At 44.9% G+C, this 17,500-nt stretch overlaps 2 protein-coding genes across 9 annotated transcripts in view; one reads left to right on the top strand and one right to left on the bottom strand.

Annotated features, from left to right (window-relative positions):
• LOC114450029 (disco-interacting protein 2 homolog C) overlaps positions 1-5,761 on the top strand; it is a 100,708-nt gene extending 94,947 nt beyond the window's left edge. For 6 of the 8 annotated variants that reach the window (XM_028427923.1, XM_028427922.1, XM_028427930.1 and 3 more), the window contains exons 32-38: positions 1,011-1,040; positions 2,659-2,720; positions 3,101-3,158; positions 3,230-3,304; positions 3,392-3,566; positions 3,702-3,825; positions 3,905-5,761. In XM_028427923.1, the coding sequence (XP_028283724.1) occupies positions 1,011-1,040; positions 2,659-2,720; positions 3,101-3,158; positions 3,230-3,304; positions 3,392-3,566; positions 3,702-3,825; positions 3,905-4,157 (777 nt within the window). In that variant the 3' untranslated portion in view covers positions 4,158-5,761. The remainder of the gene's footprint in view (positions 1-1,010; positions 1,041-2,658; positions 2,721-3,100; positions 3,159-3,229; positions 3,305-3,391; positions 3,567-3,701; positions 3,826-3,904) is intronic. The other 2 variants (XM_028427925.1, XM_028427924.1) reach the window with 1 other exon arrangement.
• A 508-nt stretch (positions 5,762-6,269) lies between these two features.
• The window catches only part of zmynd11 (zinc finger, MYND-type containing 11), a 21,475-nt gene continuing 10,244 nt past the window's right edge, over positions 6,270-17,500 (bottom strand). Inside the window, 16 exon segments of the mRNA XM_028427954.1 lie at positions 6,270-10,596; positions 10,947-11,132; positions 11,225-11,449; positions 11,451-11,504; positions 11,649-11,717; positions 12,954-12,994; positions 13,135-13,172; positions 13,174-13,213; positions 13,216-13,289; positions 13,389-13,507; positions 13,679-13,756; positions 13,872-13,927; positions 14,035-14,122; positions 14,893-14,985; positions 15,348-15,425; positions 15,727-15,888. Coding sequence (XP_028283755.1) covers positions 10,474-10,596; positions 10,947-11,132; positions 11,225-11,449; positions 11,451-11,504; positions 11,649-11,717; positions 12,954-12,994; positions 13,135-13,172; positions 13,174-13,213; positions 13,216-13,289; positions 13,389-13,507; positions 13,679-13,756; positions 13,872-13,927; positions 14,035-14,122; positions 14,893-14,985; positions 15,348-15,425; positions 15,727-15,888 — 1,524 coding nt within the window. The 3' untranslated portion in view covers positions 6,270-10,473.

The raw sequence follows: 17,500 nt of genomic DNA, 5'->3' as shown, positions 1-17,500 counted from the left end.
TCTCTCTAATGCTCGTGGTTTGTAGCAACCATTGGAGCCATTTGTCACATTGTGTTGTTTAGAGGAACCAGTCAGGAGAAAAACCTCTTTTCTGGAGTCTGTCTGGTCTCAGATTCACAGATTAAGACGCTAACATTTCATTTCTGCGATGCTAACAGTAGCTGCTAGCTGTGTAAATACATATTGTTAGCGAGGAAGAAGAGAGGCAGGTCATCCTCTTCCCCTGCTTCATCCAAACAGATGAACATCTGAGACGTTCAGAGGTTTGTTCATCTGTATGTCTCAGGTTCAGCTTCATGTTTCCATTTCAGGCTGATCATTAATCTCATGTTTCAGTTATGATTTGCATCTCTTAGTGGAGCCAACCTTCTCCAGTGTGTCGTCATATGGATCGTTTTTCACTAAAATAGGATCATTTGATATGATGTTAAGACATGATTCTTAACATGAAGACAATATTCTCAGAATTGTCCCAGAGCCTGAACCCCTTCAGAACAGGAAACACTCCCCGTTACCAGGGAGAACCCTTGAACAGGACCCGGCTCATAATAGTCCATGGGCCAGAACAATTGTGCCGTTCCACCATTCTTGAGCCCACTGGGAGCCAGTGAAGAGACGCTATAAAAGCAGAGATATTAACCCTTTGGCCGCTTCCTGTCAGAACTCTAGCTGCTGCCTTCTGGATCAGCTGCAGCCGTTCATGGGTTTTAATGTCTAGAAGTAACAAAAGCATGGAGGAGTTTTTCAGCATCGATCAATACTCACACAGATTGGCCTGTTATTACCCAGTGTCACACTCATTGATCACACTAACAGTTGGCTGACTGCTTGTTTTATTTCTTTTATTTGTACATTCCTCCTCCCTCTGACTTGTTCTATTCATAACTCCACCCACATATCTCATACTTGGTTTTGTCTCCGCCCTCCCTCCTCCTTTACTTTCTCTTCTGCCCCTTTACTTTCCTCCTCCTCCTCCTCCTCCTTCTCCTCCGCCCTCTTTGCTGCTGTAGCCTCACAGGCTGGGAAAGCTTGCAGACCAGGTAGGGAACCACCTTCAGCCTTCCCCTCCCGACAACAATCACCACCACCACCACCCCACTGCTTGTTTAGCACATGTTTAGCACACGGACGCCCCCTGCAGGCAGACATGTTGGCAGCTTGTTAGCTCGACGCGGTCACGCTAACCTGTACGACAACAAAAAAGGACTTTGATACGAGTCTGTGACAAATGGCAGCCAAGTGGGCGGAGCTTTCATTGTGTGAAGCTAAAATAATACAACTGTCGCCCCCGTGTGGTGCAGACCTCCAGACTGTTATAGATGTCATCAGAAGCCATCTTTGTTCAAAGCAAAGCGTTTTATTAGTGGTTCTCTGTGGTAATGAGCACAGACACTACAAAAAGCTGCGATTCCTCAAGTGGCCACTTGTGGGTGTCCCCAAAAGTGAGTCGGTCCCCATAGAACAAGAACATTATCTCATTAGATAATGTTCTTGTTCTATGGGGACCGTTCCAGACAGCTGTAATTTGGTCAATAATGGTATTTTTTTTTTTAAAATAATTTACTTAAGTTTCAGTTATTGATTTAACATATTTTAGCATGTGATGGCTTCATAATCCTTTGAGTCACCTCGCTTCAGCTCCGTCCATCTTTATTTAGTCTGTGGTAGTGAAGCATTGTTCATAATCCAAGCGCAGGATTCATTCTACTACATCATTTTTTCCCTCCTGTCAACTGTCAAGGTTGCTAGGCAACAGGAGCCCTGCATCCTGGTGGTAGTCTACATCTTTGTAAAGACCTGTCTCCTCATGTGGCATCCTGAGAAGAACAATAAAGAAGCTAACATATAGTGACACGTTTTACATCAGCAGCTAAAATAATGAAGCTAGCTAGAGTAGAGCTAGTTGTTTAGCATGCTATCAATTAGCTCATACATAAGGATGAATTTGCTGTGTGCTCCTTGTTGGTGTGACCGCTCAGTTCTCCACCTGCTGATACATCAGAAATGACTGTGGTGGAGGTTCAGCCACATGGATCACTTTCTAGTGGAGATGATGGTGTATAGCACTCTGGGTGTGGACCTGAGACTCCCAGCATGCCGCTGTGTGTCCGGTGGTGGGTTCTGTGTGCAGTTTCGCTCTGATGGGGGGACGGTGGAGGAAGAGAGAGGTCGGAGCGGGGGTCTCTTTCTTTTTCTCTGTCCTAACTCTGGCTCTTTGAAGTTTCAGCAACACAGAACTAACTCAGATGTAGCATTTTGTAGCCTTTAGCTCCTGGGACAGGTCTGAGTTGTATTTTTATTCAGATACAGCTTCATCATCATTGCTCAGCACTTTCCCCTCCTCTTTTGGGTTAAACAGTCAGTTTTCTTGTTTGCATGGGTAGAATCAGGTTTGTTGGTTCTTATTTCTTTTAATGTGCAGATGTCTTTTTTTAATCTTATCTGTTCCCTCCACCTTTTCCAACACGTTGTTTTGAGAAGCTTTCCTTCCTGCTGTGGAGGGAAAGCTTGACTCATGTGAGCACTAATGCACCAGCAGCAGCATCGCCTGCAGCCTGCTAGGAGTAGAGTCGTAGTTTGTAGTGTTTGTCTTGCATTGTGTGACAGTAGTTGTTATGATCCTGTAGCGTTAACCCTGCTGTTGCTGGTGTTTCTCAGGGCACCTCAGGACCTGACCCCACAACAGTGTATGTCGACATGAGGGCGCTGCGTCACGACAGGTGAGTTAGCTTTAGTCACATATCTGCTGCTCCATCCATCTGCTCCATTTCAACATAATTCTGCAGTATTGTTTCATGAAACTATAAAAATTTGAATGTGCTGATAGAGGAGACCTTCTTTAACAATAATGCAGTGAAATATCTGCTGCAGCTTTTATTTATTATTTATTGTGAGTTTTTAAAAATTTCTCAAAAATTCAGATTTTATTGCCAATTCAACCTTCCATTTCTCCATGACTCCTCAGTATTTTTTCATGAAACTCACTGTGGTGATAGCAGAGACCTTCTTTAACAATAATCCAGTGACGTATCTGCTGCAGCTTTTATTTTAGCAGTAGCATTTTAGTGCCAAATTAACCTTCCATGCCTTTGGTTTGCAGGGTCAGACTCGTGGAGAGGGGGTCACCGCACAGCCTGCCACTGATGGAGTCCGGGAAGGTGAGTGTGGTCAACATCGATGAATGGACTTTTCTCCTGTTGTTGCTTTATCTTCCTCCATCTTTGATCAGATCCTGCCGGGCGTCCGAATCATCATTGCCAACCCAGAGACCAAGGGACCAATGGGAGAGTCGCACCTGGGAGAGGTCTGTGTGAGATTTCACAAAAAAACTATTCATATTTTATATTTATAAAAAAATAAATTCACGTGTGTCCGTGCTGTTTTTTGGCAGATCTGGGTGCACAGTGGCCACAACGCCAGCGGGTACTTCACCGTGTACGGAGACGAGGCGCTGCAGTCAGACCACTTCAACTCCAGGCTCAGCTTTGGAGACACACAAACCATCTGGGCCCGGACCGGGTACCTGGGCTTCCTGCGCAGGACCGAGCTCACCGACGCCAGCGGAGGTAGGACTTGCATGAGGACAAGTCTGACTTGTAGTTTTTCATTTCAAGTTTCAGTATTTTGCAGACATAGGTTTCAAAATAAAAGTTTGCTTTTTGTCATGTCGTGTGTGTGTGTGTGTGTGTGTGTGTGTGTAGAGCGCCATGACGCCCTGTATGTGGTCGGTGCTCTGGAAGAAGCCATGGAGCTGAGAGGGATGCGTTACCACCCCATCGACATCGAGACCTCCATCATCAGGACGCACAAGAGCATCACAGAGTGGTGAGCAGCGGCCGCACACACACACAGTAACAGACCGCAGCGCACAGGCTTTAAACATGTTGTTCTTCTGTGGCTTCAGCGCTGTGTTTACATGGACCAACCTACTGGTGGTGGTGGTGGAGCTGGACGGCTCGGAGCAGGAGGCCCTGGACCTGGTCCCCCTGGTCACCAACGTGGTGCTAGAGGAGCACTACCTGATCGTGGGGGTGGTGGTGGTCGTCGACATCGGCGTCATCCCCATCAACTCGCGCGGAGAGAAGCAGCGCATGCACCTGCGCGATGGTTTCCTGGCCGACCAGCTCGATCCCATCTACGTGGCCTACAACATGTAGCGCCCTCCGGTGGACGAGGAATACGCTCCTGAGACTGAAAAGAACACAGAAAGGCTGCGGCCAAGGAGGAGGTTCAGGCGCAGGGAGATGTTACTTTTTTTGCCCTGGATTGTGTCTCCCAAGCTTTGCACTGCTTCCACGGTGAGATTCACCCAGAGGGGAAGGAAGGCCCCCTCCTTCCAGGGCATCAACAGTCCCCCACCAGCTGTGGTGACTGTTTACCTGAAATGTGCCCCCCACCTGCAGCCAGGGGGGAGTAGAGGACAATCGTAGCAAAGATTTTGGTTTTTACATCTACGTGTGGCTCACTTTATATTTTCCCGTTGCTGAAGTCGCTTCTTTTTTTTAACGTGCCCTCGAAACAACAAAAAAAAAAGTTCAGGCTATTTTTAAAAAGAAAAAAATATATTTTCTGTCTTAACACGATCGACCATGTCCAAGTGTGAGACACAGTTTTATATGAGGGCGGGGCCTGAGGGAAGCAGCTGTCCCTCAGTTTTACCAAGAGGTACTCGTCTGTCATGTTAGCCCGCTTTTGTTTCCATGGCAACCGTCTCCGCGTGATAACGTTCACACACTAACAGCTGCAGCCTTTAACTCAAACTATCAGCTTCAGCCGAAGCGACGCATAAACTCATATCATGTAAGTATGTACAAAAAGAAACTGACTTAATTTATTTTGTTTCTCTTTTAGAAGTATATGACGAGACATTCAAGAATGTTTTGCTCTTGAATATTTGCTAATATAAACGAAACAAAAAAGCCTTGTATAATCTGGAGCGAAACGGACTCATCACGCATATTATGGAAAATATAGGAACGTATAAATATAGATTATATTAAATGTGAACAAATGAACAGAGGAGTTTTATTACAGCTTTTATATGGAGAGTTCTAATCCAATTCAAATTTTAGATCACTTCCTGAAATCTTCATGAATGGACACATGAAGCCTAATTGATCACCAGAAGCTAAATGCCAATGCTAGAAACCACCTACAGCGTCGCTACCACTGAGCTTACGGCTCCGACACCTTGATGATGTTCAGTGAGAGTTTGTAGTCCCCTGTAGCCGCTGGTTTAAGACAGAACCTTAGACCGAAGGCAGAAATATGTTGTTGTAAAGAAAAGTGTTATCATGTCATGATCAGAACTCTTCATATGTCACATCCATTCGGGAACAACCTGATGCTCCTGGAATGAGACTCCTCCCCTCACGCAGACCGACAGCAGTACTGGACGAGTTTTGTTTTACCGCCGCTGCGACTGTAAATATCAGAAGTGAGAAGTCCTCCATATTTTTCCACGTACAGATCAATCAGGGCTCATTCAGTGATGTCACGACAGGAATCGGCAGGTGTTTCACCGGAGACCCTTTAAACTCATGTGGAGAGGTCGGAGGTGGGAGGAAGGCCGCTTTTAGGCTGAGAATGTTGTAGTTTCCACACATGAGGAGTTTTATTTTGAAAACATAAAGAAGCACTTTCTTCACTGTTTGTTTCTCTTTTATCAGAAAAATGTCCCGTTTGTTTTTTTTAAGGTTTTAAAGAAATGTCTTATTTGAGTTTCAGTTCAATAAATATCTCAACATTTTTCAAAGTAAAAGGAGATGTTCATCTGTTTGTTTAGGGGACTTAGAAATGTGTTTGAAGCTCCTGCCAGGCTTTTAAAAGAAGCATTTTAACTTGAACCCCCCGCTAGAGTGGGATTAAATCCTGATAGCTTTTAAGCCGGATACGTTCAGACCTGTTTTCAAATCCGGCTATCGCTGCTAGTGGGATTTGCTGGCTGCATTCGCGTTCAGACCTTAGGCAGATTTCAGCGACTCCGGCCTCCTCTCAGAGGTGGATCTAGCCAGATTGAAATCAATCCAGATTTGCGCCGTTTAGATTTAGAAAAAAAATCTCTTTGGCTACAGCAGGGTCCGGCCCGAATCCTGCTGTATCCAGAGAGATCACACAAGTCTGAACGGGGTCTTGTTCTTCTTCTTTTTCTACACATTTAGAGCCAGTTAATATGAAAATAACTTCAATCTGACAACCAAAGAACAGCTGGTGAGAAGGTGCCACTTCAGTTACCAGCCATCACAAATGACAGAAATGGAATCACAGGATCTCGTTGATACATTTATTTCCTCCATGTTAGCACATAGAATATATTATATACATATTGCTAGCTAAAGTGTCAAAAAAAGAACAAAAGTCAGGAGCATAGAAAATGTTAAGCCACAAGTAATAGTTTACATATGGACAGAAGAACATGACTGACAGGAGGTGAGAATTAAAGAACATTTACACTGATTCTTACTGCAGTGAACAGTACACGAAGGATTTGAGTGCTATTCTCACATGAATGTACTGAAGCGCTCTGGAGTACAAATCAGTGAAAAGTCTGGTTACGGGCTGACTTATTGATTGACTCACTCTTTCAAGCTAAAAAAAAGGAATTTCAAAATCAGCTGGACATGTTCCAGGAAATAACAACACATCATTGTCATATTGCATTACTCTGAGGGAGTGCAGCGATGTCTGGGTAGAAAGAAAGAAAACGAGAAACACACCTTTACTCATGCAGCTAAAAACCAGAGATACAAACTGGAATGACGGCAAAACTTTCAACACCGAAGGGTGAAAACAACAAAAAATTCACACAGTTCTTTAAAGGCTGGATGGACGAATATAAAAACAGCACGCAGCCATACACATCATGTATGGAGAACAGAGATGCTATTAGCTAAAAAAAATGCTATTTACACCCATGATGAACCGCCGATGTGACCTTTTACACCTCTCAGAGAAAATAAGCACAGAGCGTTTGTGGCTAAAATGCGATTTTCACCCACGATGGAGAGCCAGTGTGACCATTCACACATGGCAGGCACCCAAGGCCCAACGTGCTATTCGCACACATGGTGGAATGACCGATGTGGTTATTTACACTGGGGTGAATAGCATGACTGACACAAAACAACTTGCTATTTACACCCACTGCAGTCTTTCACACCTGTAGAGTTGAATATTGTGCCACAGACAAGCACCTGGACACCTGTGACCATCAATGCTATTTTCATCCATTGTTGAAAGCCAATTTGACCATTGCACCAGCATCCAGCATGGCAGACACAAACATCAGTACTATTTGCACCCAACAGTGAAAGAGCCAGTTTACACCCAGCTGCAGAACATGGTAGAGAAAAACACCAAGTGCGTGTGCTATTTTCACCCAGGATGGATCGGCCAATGTGACAATTTGCACCAGGCCCATGTGTAGCATGGCAGACCATCATGAGGCCCAGCAAAACAGCCAACGAGGATATTTACACCCCTGTGTAGAAGTGTCTGTAGTTATAATGCTACTTTCACCCAGGCTGGAAGAGCCAATGCCCCCATTTGAACTTGGTAAAATGACAGACCCACACCCACCCAGAGGAGAGCAATGCTATTCACACTAATGTCTGAGCAACCAAACACCCAGGCGCCTGTGGCCAACAATGCTATTTACACCTATGATGGACCAGCCGATGTGGTCAAGGCAACGCAAGCTCCGAGGTGTTCAGAATGCTCTTTACACCCAGCAGAATGGGCTCAACAAAAGCCGAGCTGTGCACAGGGGCTGCTTTAAGGGTGTAAACAGCCAGACAGCTGCCATGTGACTGTTCTCACTAACATTACATGCTGCAGCAGTTCATAAAGGTGTGCCGTGTGAAAGAAGTGACTCAGATAAGGATATAAAAAAAAACACAAAGTACGGACATGAAAAGAAAAAGTGGTGAAATTACAACAAACATGATGTTAAACTGATGGAGGGGATAAACAGTGACCTTTTATTTACATGTAGTGCAATGATGATGAGAAGACGACGGCGTGTTTGGCAGGAGAAGCCTGCACTGTAAGAAAACATTGAGAACATTATATCCAGAAATGTAATCACAACAATCACACTAATATGAAGATAAAACACACACTGCAGCACAGTGAGGGGACGAGGAGGGGGCCATGTACAATAACATGTTACATCTTAAAGTGATACACTTAAAATGAGTTTTCAGAGAAAGACTGAGTGGACTTTTAGAGGCGAAGCTAAAGTTACTGTAAATTCTCTGTGGGCAAGCAGAAATGCTATTACAGTTAGCCACGCTAATGGTCCACGCTATAAGGTTCCCTATATTCAGAAAAAACAACCATCACATGACCACCAAAGCCTGATTTTTCTCTTTGAGAACATGTTCAGTGACCCTGTACACCATCCTGCAGCCGCCACTGCTCCACAGATTATTCCTCCGCTGAAAATAGTCCAAAGCAAATTCACCATCTCAGCAACAACTGACAACTTAAAATGTTAAAAAAGTAGACTCTGCATTAGAGTGTTGGTTTTGTTTACTGCATGAAAAAAATAAAATAACTGCATTCTTTCCTCCCGTATTTCACAATAAAAGCCTTCCAGGTATGATCGGTACAGAGAAAATTCATGTTCATACTGAAAAAATTTTTAAATGATGAATTTGATTCAGCAGCTTCAACTTTGGGTTAAATGAGTTGATTGAAAGTCGTTTTTTGGTATTTACCTGAATAACTCAAACATCTGCGACCTGTGTGTAAATTAGTAAGAAAAATGAAGCAAACAGGAGGAGCTACGCTATAAAATACTAAAAGGATAAAAGTATCTGCAGAGTAAAATAATCTGACTGACCATACCCAACTAGCTGCCTCGCTAACGTAGCAAACGATGTTAGTGATGCTAAAAGTTACAAACTAGAAGCAGTTGTCACAGTAAAGAAATCGTGTTTAAACCGCGTGAAGATGCTAAAACCGAAGAAGCCAAAGCTTCTGTCTGTCCTGCAGAGTTCAGTCATGGTTTAGTTAAAGCCCACTATGTGAGAATTTAACAGAGCTTTTTAAAAAGGCATCTATACAGAACCGTTCTCCTCTGTTCAGGTCATCGTCATAACGGAGGAACACAAAGACTTCAAGGAAAATCAGAAGCTGGCGATTTAATCGCCCCTTTGTCGCTCCAAGCACCATATTTATGTACACCATCAACAGCCAGCGCAGGGAGAGAGTCTGAGGGCTCACGTTTGCATAATGTTTTATATTGGTCCATCCGCCGCTAATAAGAAGATTCTTTTGTTTTATGGATGAATAAAAAAAAATAAAACAATGAAACTATCAGCATGCATGTAGCCTCAGTGTAAGGACGAGGAAAGAAACAGGCACTGACCACCAACTACAGCATACGCAGTGACAGAGTCTCAGAGTGAGCCCGATAAAAACCAAGAAGTTCACTATAAAAAAAAAACAAGGAACAAAACAAACGCTGAGGCGCTCTGAAAAATATACATCTTCTTTTGTTATGGAGGAGGGGGAGTAGGGGGAGAGGGAGGAGGAGAGGGAGGCGCCACATCTTCTCAGGTAGGTTCAACAAAATGTGCGACTTTTTGGCAACGTTACAAGAAGAATTTGGGGTGATAAAAAAATTTAAAAAACAAAAAAAATCACCTCTCTTTACATTTCCCCAATTTAGAACAAATTTAAAGTTTTATTTTCGACTCATAAAAGCAAGTCCAGGTAAAGAAAAATGTGCACGATTATATTAATTTTAATAACAATACATGGAAGATTCATTCTGTCGGCATCTTTTAAGGCCGACCTTCTGACCCTGTTCCCAATAAGTGACTTGAGGACGATAAGATTTTAGGTAGAAATGATAAAGGTGCTGCACACCGGAAAAAAAAAATTCATTAAAGTCTGCAAGCGTCATCATTTAAAACATGTTAGGCAGTTTTTTGTTGTTTTTTTCTAAAATAGGTTTTCTCTATGAAAGCAGAGCGAGCTGGATGCTGCGGTACGTTTCACATGTAAGATCGACGGTGCTGCATTTACAGTAAGAAAAAAGACTGTTTTTAAAAAAAGTCAGGTAATAAAATGTTTTCTGTTAATGCTCGCCTGTTCCTACACACTTAAATAACACATTCTGACACAAAGTTAGCACTTAAGTAAAGAAAAGAAAACACACACACACATCCTCTAAAAAAAACTCTGCATTCGAGCCATGCGCTCAAACGACCTGTTCCTTACTCACAAACACCGAAAATAAACCAGAACCAGAACAGACAAATTAAATAAGAAACAAAGCGTCCGTCACACAGAGAAACTCAACGGGTCCACAGAGTTTTCAGGAAGGCAAGAAGCAGGAGGGAGAACAGTGTGTGTGTGTGTGTGTGTGTTGTAGACACTGACTGACAGGAGTAGAGGGCGAGAGCCAATGGCGTGCTGCGTAAGGACAGAGAGAGACACACAAAGGAAGGGGGCGGGGCCTGTTCATCTCTTCCTGCGGCAGGTTCGTTTGTGGTCGGCGTGCCAGTGTTCCTGCTGACACTTGATGGAGCAGTACGAGGTGTTCCAGCAGCAGTGGTACATGGCCTCCTCCTCACAGTTATAACACTGCAAACCACACACACAGAGCAGAGTGAGGGCTTCATCTGACACACAAACACTGAAATAAGACACGTTCATGTAAAGCAGCACATCACACAATAACAGAACTCATCCAGATTGGAGTGTTGGAGCCTCTAAGGGTTAAAAATCACAGCCAGAGTAAAAACAAAGATTTTCAACTTTTCACAATAAGAATCTGGGTTGGTGTTCACATCAACAAGATCCTTTAAAAAACCAAGAAATGCTGCACTCCTCCACCCGAAGCTACGACTGACTCCCATGTGAGCTGCAGTCACATGACAGAAGGAAAGTGAAAGACTGGTTTGTACAGGCTGTAAATGAACATTTGAACTCACCCACTGCTTCTTCTTGGTCTGGGAGATTAACTGTTTGTGCTGGGCCACCAGCTTCTTCACCTCCTCCACCAGCTCCTCTTTACACTTCTCCTTGACCTGCTTACACTTCCTCTCCATCTCCGCCTGCGCTCCGGACACGGCCTTGCTCACCGCCTGCCGCTTCTCCTCCTCCATCTCTGCCCGGAGCTGAGAGGCAAACACAGACAGGACATGCTGGGTTTTAACCTGTGGCCGGGTCCCTGAACACAACCTTTAAACTAACCCCCCCCCACACACACCTTCTCCAGAGCTTCTCTGACGACCCTCTCCGTCTCCCTCTTGTTGTCGGCCTTCATCATCTCCTTGACGTCGTTGAAAACCTTGGTGTATTTCTCGTGGCACATGTTCTGGCAGGCGCCGTCGCTGCTGGTCTGGGTGCCGCGGTGCAGCGTGCGCGGTGACCCACCGTTGGCCTTCTTGGTCTGCGTGGACACCGACAGCTTCTCTGGCTGCTGGGGCGCCGAGGACACTGGGGATCTCCTGGCTGGAGCTGACCGCCTCCATCTCTGGCTCTGGGTCCTGGTGGAGAAAAGAATAAAACATTGCATCTGTGGCTCCTCTCTCTCTATGTGGCGTTTTAAGTCAGACATTGGATTCAGAGAAAGATGCTTCCATCTAAAATGTGATAAACCAAAATGTCTGCCATGGAAACCTTACACTAGCTTCCTCTTTGGGTTCGACCATTTGAGTACGCCGGCTTTTCTTCGCCTTTGGCTCCTGGCTGCCTTTGAGCTGGAGGAAAAAACAAAGTGTATGAAATAAGCATCTCTCCTGTTCTAACAAAATACAGAAACCTTTAATGAAATGTAGAAATTGTCAGCATCACGGAACCTCGAGGTTATCTTTGATGATGTGGTTTATCCCTCATAGACCACCTCTGTAATACTGGTAAGATCAGCAGCATCCTCTCTCAGAGTGATGCTGAAAAACTCCTCCACGATTTTGTTACTTCTAGACTGGACTCCTGCAGCTCACTAGTGTCAGGATGTCCACATTACTGCATGAACAGCTGCAGCTGATCCGGAAGGCAGCAGCAGAGTTCTGACAGGAAGCAGCCAAAGGGTTAATATCTCTGCTGTTCTAGCGTCTCTTCACTGGCTCCCAGTGGACTCAGGAATACACCTCAAGGCTCTACATGGACTAGCTCCATGATATATGCAGGACCTGATAGTACCAGATATTTGCATATCAGCAGGAAGGTTCTCCTTATGAGCCGGGTCCTGTTCAAGGGAGTTTTTCCTGTCACTGTTGCTCCTAAGGGGGTTCAGGCTCTGGGTCTCTGTGAAGCGCCTTAAGACAATCCGTAAACTGTTAAAAGCACTCTATGAATAAAATTGAATTGAAATAAAGTATAATAACCCTTCAGTTTCTTACTTGTAGCTTCACATGATGATTCCAGAAACACCAAATATATCACAATGTGCCGACTGTGCTGAAGTCAGCCACCAGATGGCACTATTTGTTGTATTCTACTCTTCCACCAGATTGTTTCTTTGACAGATTATTCTCAGTTGTTGATTTATTTAAAACTTTAAGATTTCACTCAGTAAATGTGGAGATATCATAGTTTACAGTTCCAATATACAATTATTATGGAGCAATTATGTGTTTTATTCATACCTATGCTGCTACTAAAAAGCTAGAAAAGCTCTGGTGTCTGAAGCACCAGTAACACCAGCTGTGTCTGTGCTGTAGAAACAGGTCGTTTCAGGGCAGTCTGCTGGAACGTCCCCCTGAAGGATCTGATCCAGGACTGGCTTCAGGTTGAAAGTGATGCACATGACATGATGGCACACTTCTTTTTGAGCAACAGGTGTTTGTGAACAAGCATAGAGGACACATAGAGCTTTCTAAGGATCACAGCATGATCTTCGTTTGAAAGGGGCTGACAGAAGAACACCTTGTGGAAGCACAGGAGCCAACAACTGGGAGAATTTTAAAAAGTGGGCCCACACTTACATGGCGGACCTGCTCGTTGCTGGTGGAGGAGATGCTCGACTCAGCTTCGTCTGTCCTCTCCAGTCTGTCTGTCCTCTCCAATCTGTCTGTCCTCTCCAGTCTGTCTGTCCTCCTGCTGCCCTCCTCCTCTTTCCTCCTCCTCCTCCTGCTGCTGCGGCGCTGGCTCTGTTCTGTTGGTGAGGCGGGCTGCCGTCGTCCATCTTTGTTTTCCAGAAGCGCCCCTCCTCAGAAACGCTGGTACACCTCCAGCTCTTCACAAGCCTTCTTCAGCCATTGCTGCGCTTCACTTGCAGCTGCTGGACGCTCACCTTGATGTCCTGGATGTTGTCTGAGGGAATCCACGCTCTGCGGTGATGATGATGATGATGAGGAAAACCGGTTTGACACTCTTTACTTTCATTTCAAGTTCTCTGAAAGAGACCAATGAAACAACAAAGTGCTGACCTCTGGTGCTGGTGTCCGAAGAAGCGCACGTCCACCTGGTTGTCCTCCCGCTGAAGGACTTTGGCTGGCCAGTAGCCAAAACCTTTCATCTTCGCCCAGACCAAGTCGTGACTGGGGACCTGCGACAGAAACAGCAGATGAAACAAAGGCAGCCGCTTCCTTTGATTCAGGAAGTTAAATCAAACACATTGAAGAGGAAAAGGTGCAACTTAATAGTATCTTCCATTAATAACTGTAATAATAGTTCATGCATCAACCACAGACAGAAGAAATCTGTTTATAATACTCACACAGGGATAACAGAACCAGTTCTCAGGCCGGGCGTTGGACAGGTAGAAACAGTTCTTACACAACAACAACTCATTCAGCTGGAAGGGAACAGATAGAGAGACACAAACAAAATGTTCAACAAGAACTGTGGAGGACTTTCTGAGCAGATCTGTCCTGGACGTTGGTGTGAACTGGGAGAGGAAACCCTGTTACCTCGTGGCACGTGTCACTGAACAGCAGCCGTGCGATCTCTGCCTGGTCGCTGTGAACTACAACAAAGAAAACCAGAATAAACATGATGTTTAGCTGCAGCCACGAAGATGAAGAGGAGTAATAACATGCAAAACTGTTTCAAACCTGCACCGCTCTGACCCACCTCCATACAAGATGGCCGTGTTGTGAACGATTAGCTGAGCATCTGCTTTGAACTCCTCGAAGGTCTTGTACTTTCCTTCAGACAGGTTCTGGGAGAGAGAAAGAGAAAGACTCAAAGAGAGGGAACAGCACAAATATATCTATTTACATGTGTGTGTGTGTGTGTGTCCAGGTGAGTGCAGTGTGCTTATTAACACAAACACACTCATGCCATGGGCACTGATCCAGTGTGCCTGGCAAAGGTTGGACCACTGACCACAGCAGAGTCCTGCCTGACCTCACACACACATAAACTCAAATGTAAACCCGAGAACACTAAAACCAACAGCAGCTTCTGCCTGATCTGCACCACGTGTATCACTTCTAATCAAACATTAACTGCACCAAACAGATCAGGAGGCTTGAAATACACGTTTCATAACAGCAGAAACTAGAAAAAAGTCTGACTTTTAAACCTTTTAAAGGTCCTTGAATGTTTTCTGTGTGACGCTTATCTTCAAATGAATGGCATATCATCACTTTATTCTACACGTCTAAACTAAGAAAATCTCCAAAACTTAAGCATTAAAATGATTCTGTATATTTGGCTGATGTGACTTTCAGAGTGAAGTAATAATACCTATAGAAATACCTAAATACCTAAACTCCCTCTGAATGCATTTGCTTCGCTGTGCAGGCAAGCACAGTCCTGCACAGCGAAGGTTACGTGTTTAAAAAGAGCAACAACTGTGGATGGACACACATTCAGCCAGGATTACTAAAAACAAACAGCGCCTCCAGCTGGTGGTGCATCACAGAGATCAGGTGTAAAGCAAACAATGCAGCACCTGCACATGATGATGTTAAACAGCACCGTTACCTCTTGGATGTTGCCGACATCCAGCGCAGTGTGGATCAGCCGTTTGTACATGGGATGTTTAGTGTCTTTGCCTTTTTTGTTCAGGTCCACTGCCTGCAACAGAGAGGAGGAGAGGGGGGGGGTGCTGACTGACGGCACTTTACAGAGAGGAGACAAATGGAGGCAGCGTGCAGGCTAAATGAGGAGATTTGATACCACTTTAAAAGGCAGAGATGGGATGAAGGGAGATGGGTGGAGGGGGGTCAGAGAAGAAGCAAGGTGGAGACCTAACACCACTTTTATGGAGAGGAGAGATGTAATGGATGGTGTAATGAGGGGAAACACGGCAGCAGCTACAACCCCCACTTTAGCTGAGAAATAATACCAACTGATCGAATGAATGATTCAAGAATTCAAGCCTTCTGCATAATGTCAACGATGGAATATAGACGATGAAGTAGAAACGCTGTTCTCACCCTCTCCTTCATACGCTGGATGATGAAGCGCAGGTATTTACACATCTCCTGCTTGTTCAGGTTCTTCTTTTTACTTCCCTGAAAGAAGAAAACAAGCCAAAAAAGACCTTTAAGAAATCTTAAAAAACATCAAATATTTAACTATTTGTGTTTTTGCAGCCTCTACAAACCAGGTTGTCACTTACATCAATAGTAAAAAGAACCCTTTATTAAGGTAGAATGAAAATGTTTCATTGGCATTAGATTCATCAATCATTTTTCACTTTTCAGGGTTCTGAAGGTGAATACTTGTTCCTTCACATCGACAGAGAACAACGACTGAAGTGAAAACAAGCCAGGAGGACGTGATGATGACGTGCACACGCTTCCAGCCACCTACCCGGCAGACGACACACTGCCAGTGCGAGCCTCCATCTCTAGGCTTGCACTCGTCCGGCAGACATTTTAGATGGTACACCCGGAAGCAGTTGTCACATGTGAGGACTTCGCCCGGTAGGTGACACTCGAAGCAGTACCAGTCGTGGCTCTCCGTCTCCCAGTCCTACAGCGGGGAAGACACAGCAGAGCACAAGTTTGGGTGACCCCCACCCCACCCTCCGACCTGCCAACCGCAGCTGGGGGGTGGGGGACAACTTCCTCCATCCTTGGTTCAGATTTAAAGGGCCTGTAATGATGGCACCACTTCAATCCGGAAGGCATCAGGTTTAAACCCTCCTTACTCGACAACAGTAAGAGCACAACCAAAGCTGCACCATGAGTCAGGTTTTCTGTTTTATTTGTTTAGAATCATTAAAAAATTTGAAAACTGGAACCACAACAGTGACAAACATTGCTGGAGATCCATTCAAAGCAGCTCTAGGTTGTCTATTTCTAGATGACGGTGAATCATCTAGAAATGAATGTGTGGAAAATCTATCTGTCTGATTTAAGTTTTAATTATGGATTCTAGTGAGGGGCACTGAGGCAGGAAATAGGAAGCACTAGTAATTCAGCTACTCATCCACCTGTCAACAGTCCAACTCCTCCCACTCACAGTCTGGAAAGACTTAGTGGGGGGGGGGTTAGTAGAATCGTGACTGAGTGCAGCTAGAATTTTAAAACAGCATTCTTTTCCTGATTTCTTCTCCATGTGTCCATGTGCTGGAGGAAGCAGCTTATAAATGCAGCTGTGACATCAGATGCAGGACTTTCCAAGTCTGGTTTACAAAAGTTAAAACATCCCACCCTGATCTTATAACAGGAACACTGTCTGCAGCACGGTAACTGGCTGCAGGTCGGAGGGTGAAGCAGCTCCAAACATGGCCAGAAAGAGTACTGAGGACAACAATACAGCTTTGACATTCACGCTGCAACACAAAGGTCCTGATCAGAGCCGCAGACTGGCACTGACCCTGACCAACAGGAGCTGACCAACATTAGCATACTGGTATCAATACTGTGCAGCTTTAAATCTAGACCAAAGCCTTTTTCACAGAGCAGCTGCAGTATAACTCCGCCCTGAAGACCACGTCTATACTGCTGTTACTCATTCACACACAACAACTGATGCCAGGATGACCCGTCTGAGTGTCTGCTTTTGAAGGTTGTGATGGCGTTGCACAATCAGAGGTGTGCCAGAGGTCGCCCAGGTGACTACTTCCACCGAGGCTTGAAAATGACCCGGCCCGGGGTTAAAGAGGCTGTGTGAGAGAGGCTTAAAAAGTCCTGCTACTGGGCACAGGTGTGCTTTATTATGGTCTTTGTGTCTGTTGAGCTTCAAGCTAGCATGCAATGAAACACATCTTTCACCTATTGTATCTTCACACCCTGTATTTACATGAAATGCAAAGCATCATGCTGTACTTGGGAGAAATCATTGCTGGAGTTCATCTGGGAACAAAAGCAGCCAACGTCACAAAAGCAGACAAGTTCCAAGGTTCAACGTTAAAGCCAGACACACTCTGAAACTCCGTCTCACACATTCCTCAGAGGACATTTCAGAGGAACAGACCCTTCACCCACACAAACACTTGAAACACAAGAGATGGTCCTTGTGTTCCACAGAGTGTCAAGAGCCACTTTACTATTGTTGTACTGTCTGATGAAAGACAAGTGGCCGACTTCAAAAAGCTGGAGCTCTCCGAGCCAAGGACACGGTGTCCGCACCGCCAGCA

The sequence above is a fragment of the Parambassis ranga genome, chromosome 17 (genome assembly GCF_900634625.1).
Source record: "Parambassis ranga chromosome 17, fParRan2.1, whole genome shotgun sequence".
In the NCBI taxonomy this organism is placed as follows: domain Eukaryota; kingdom Metazoa; phylum Chordata; class Actinopteri; family Ambassidae; genus Parambassis; species Parambassis ranga.
This window is presented reverse-complemented; position numbering and strand designations above follow the sequence as displayed.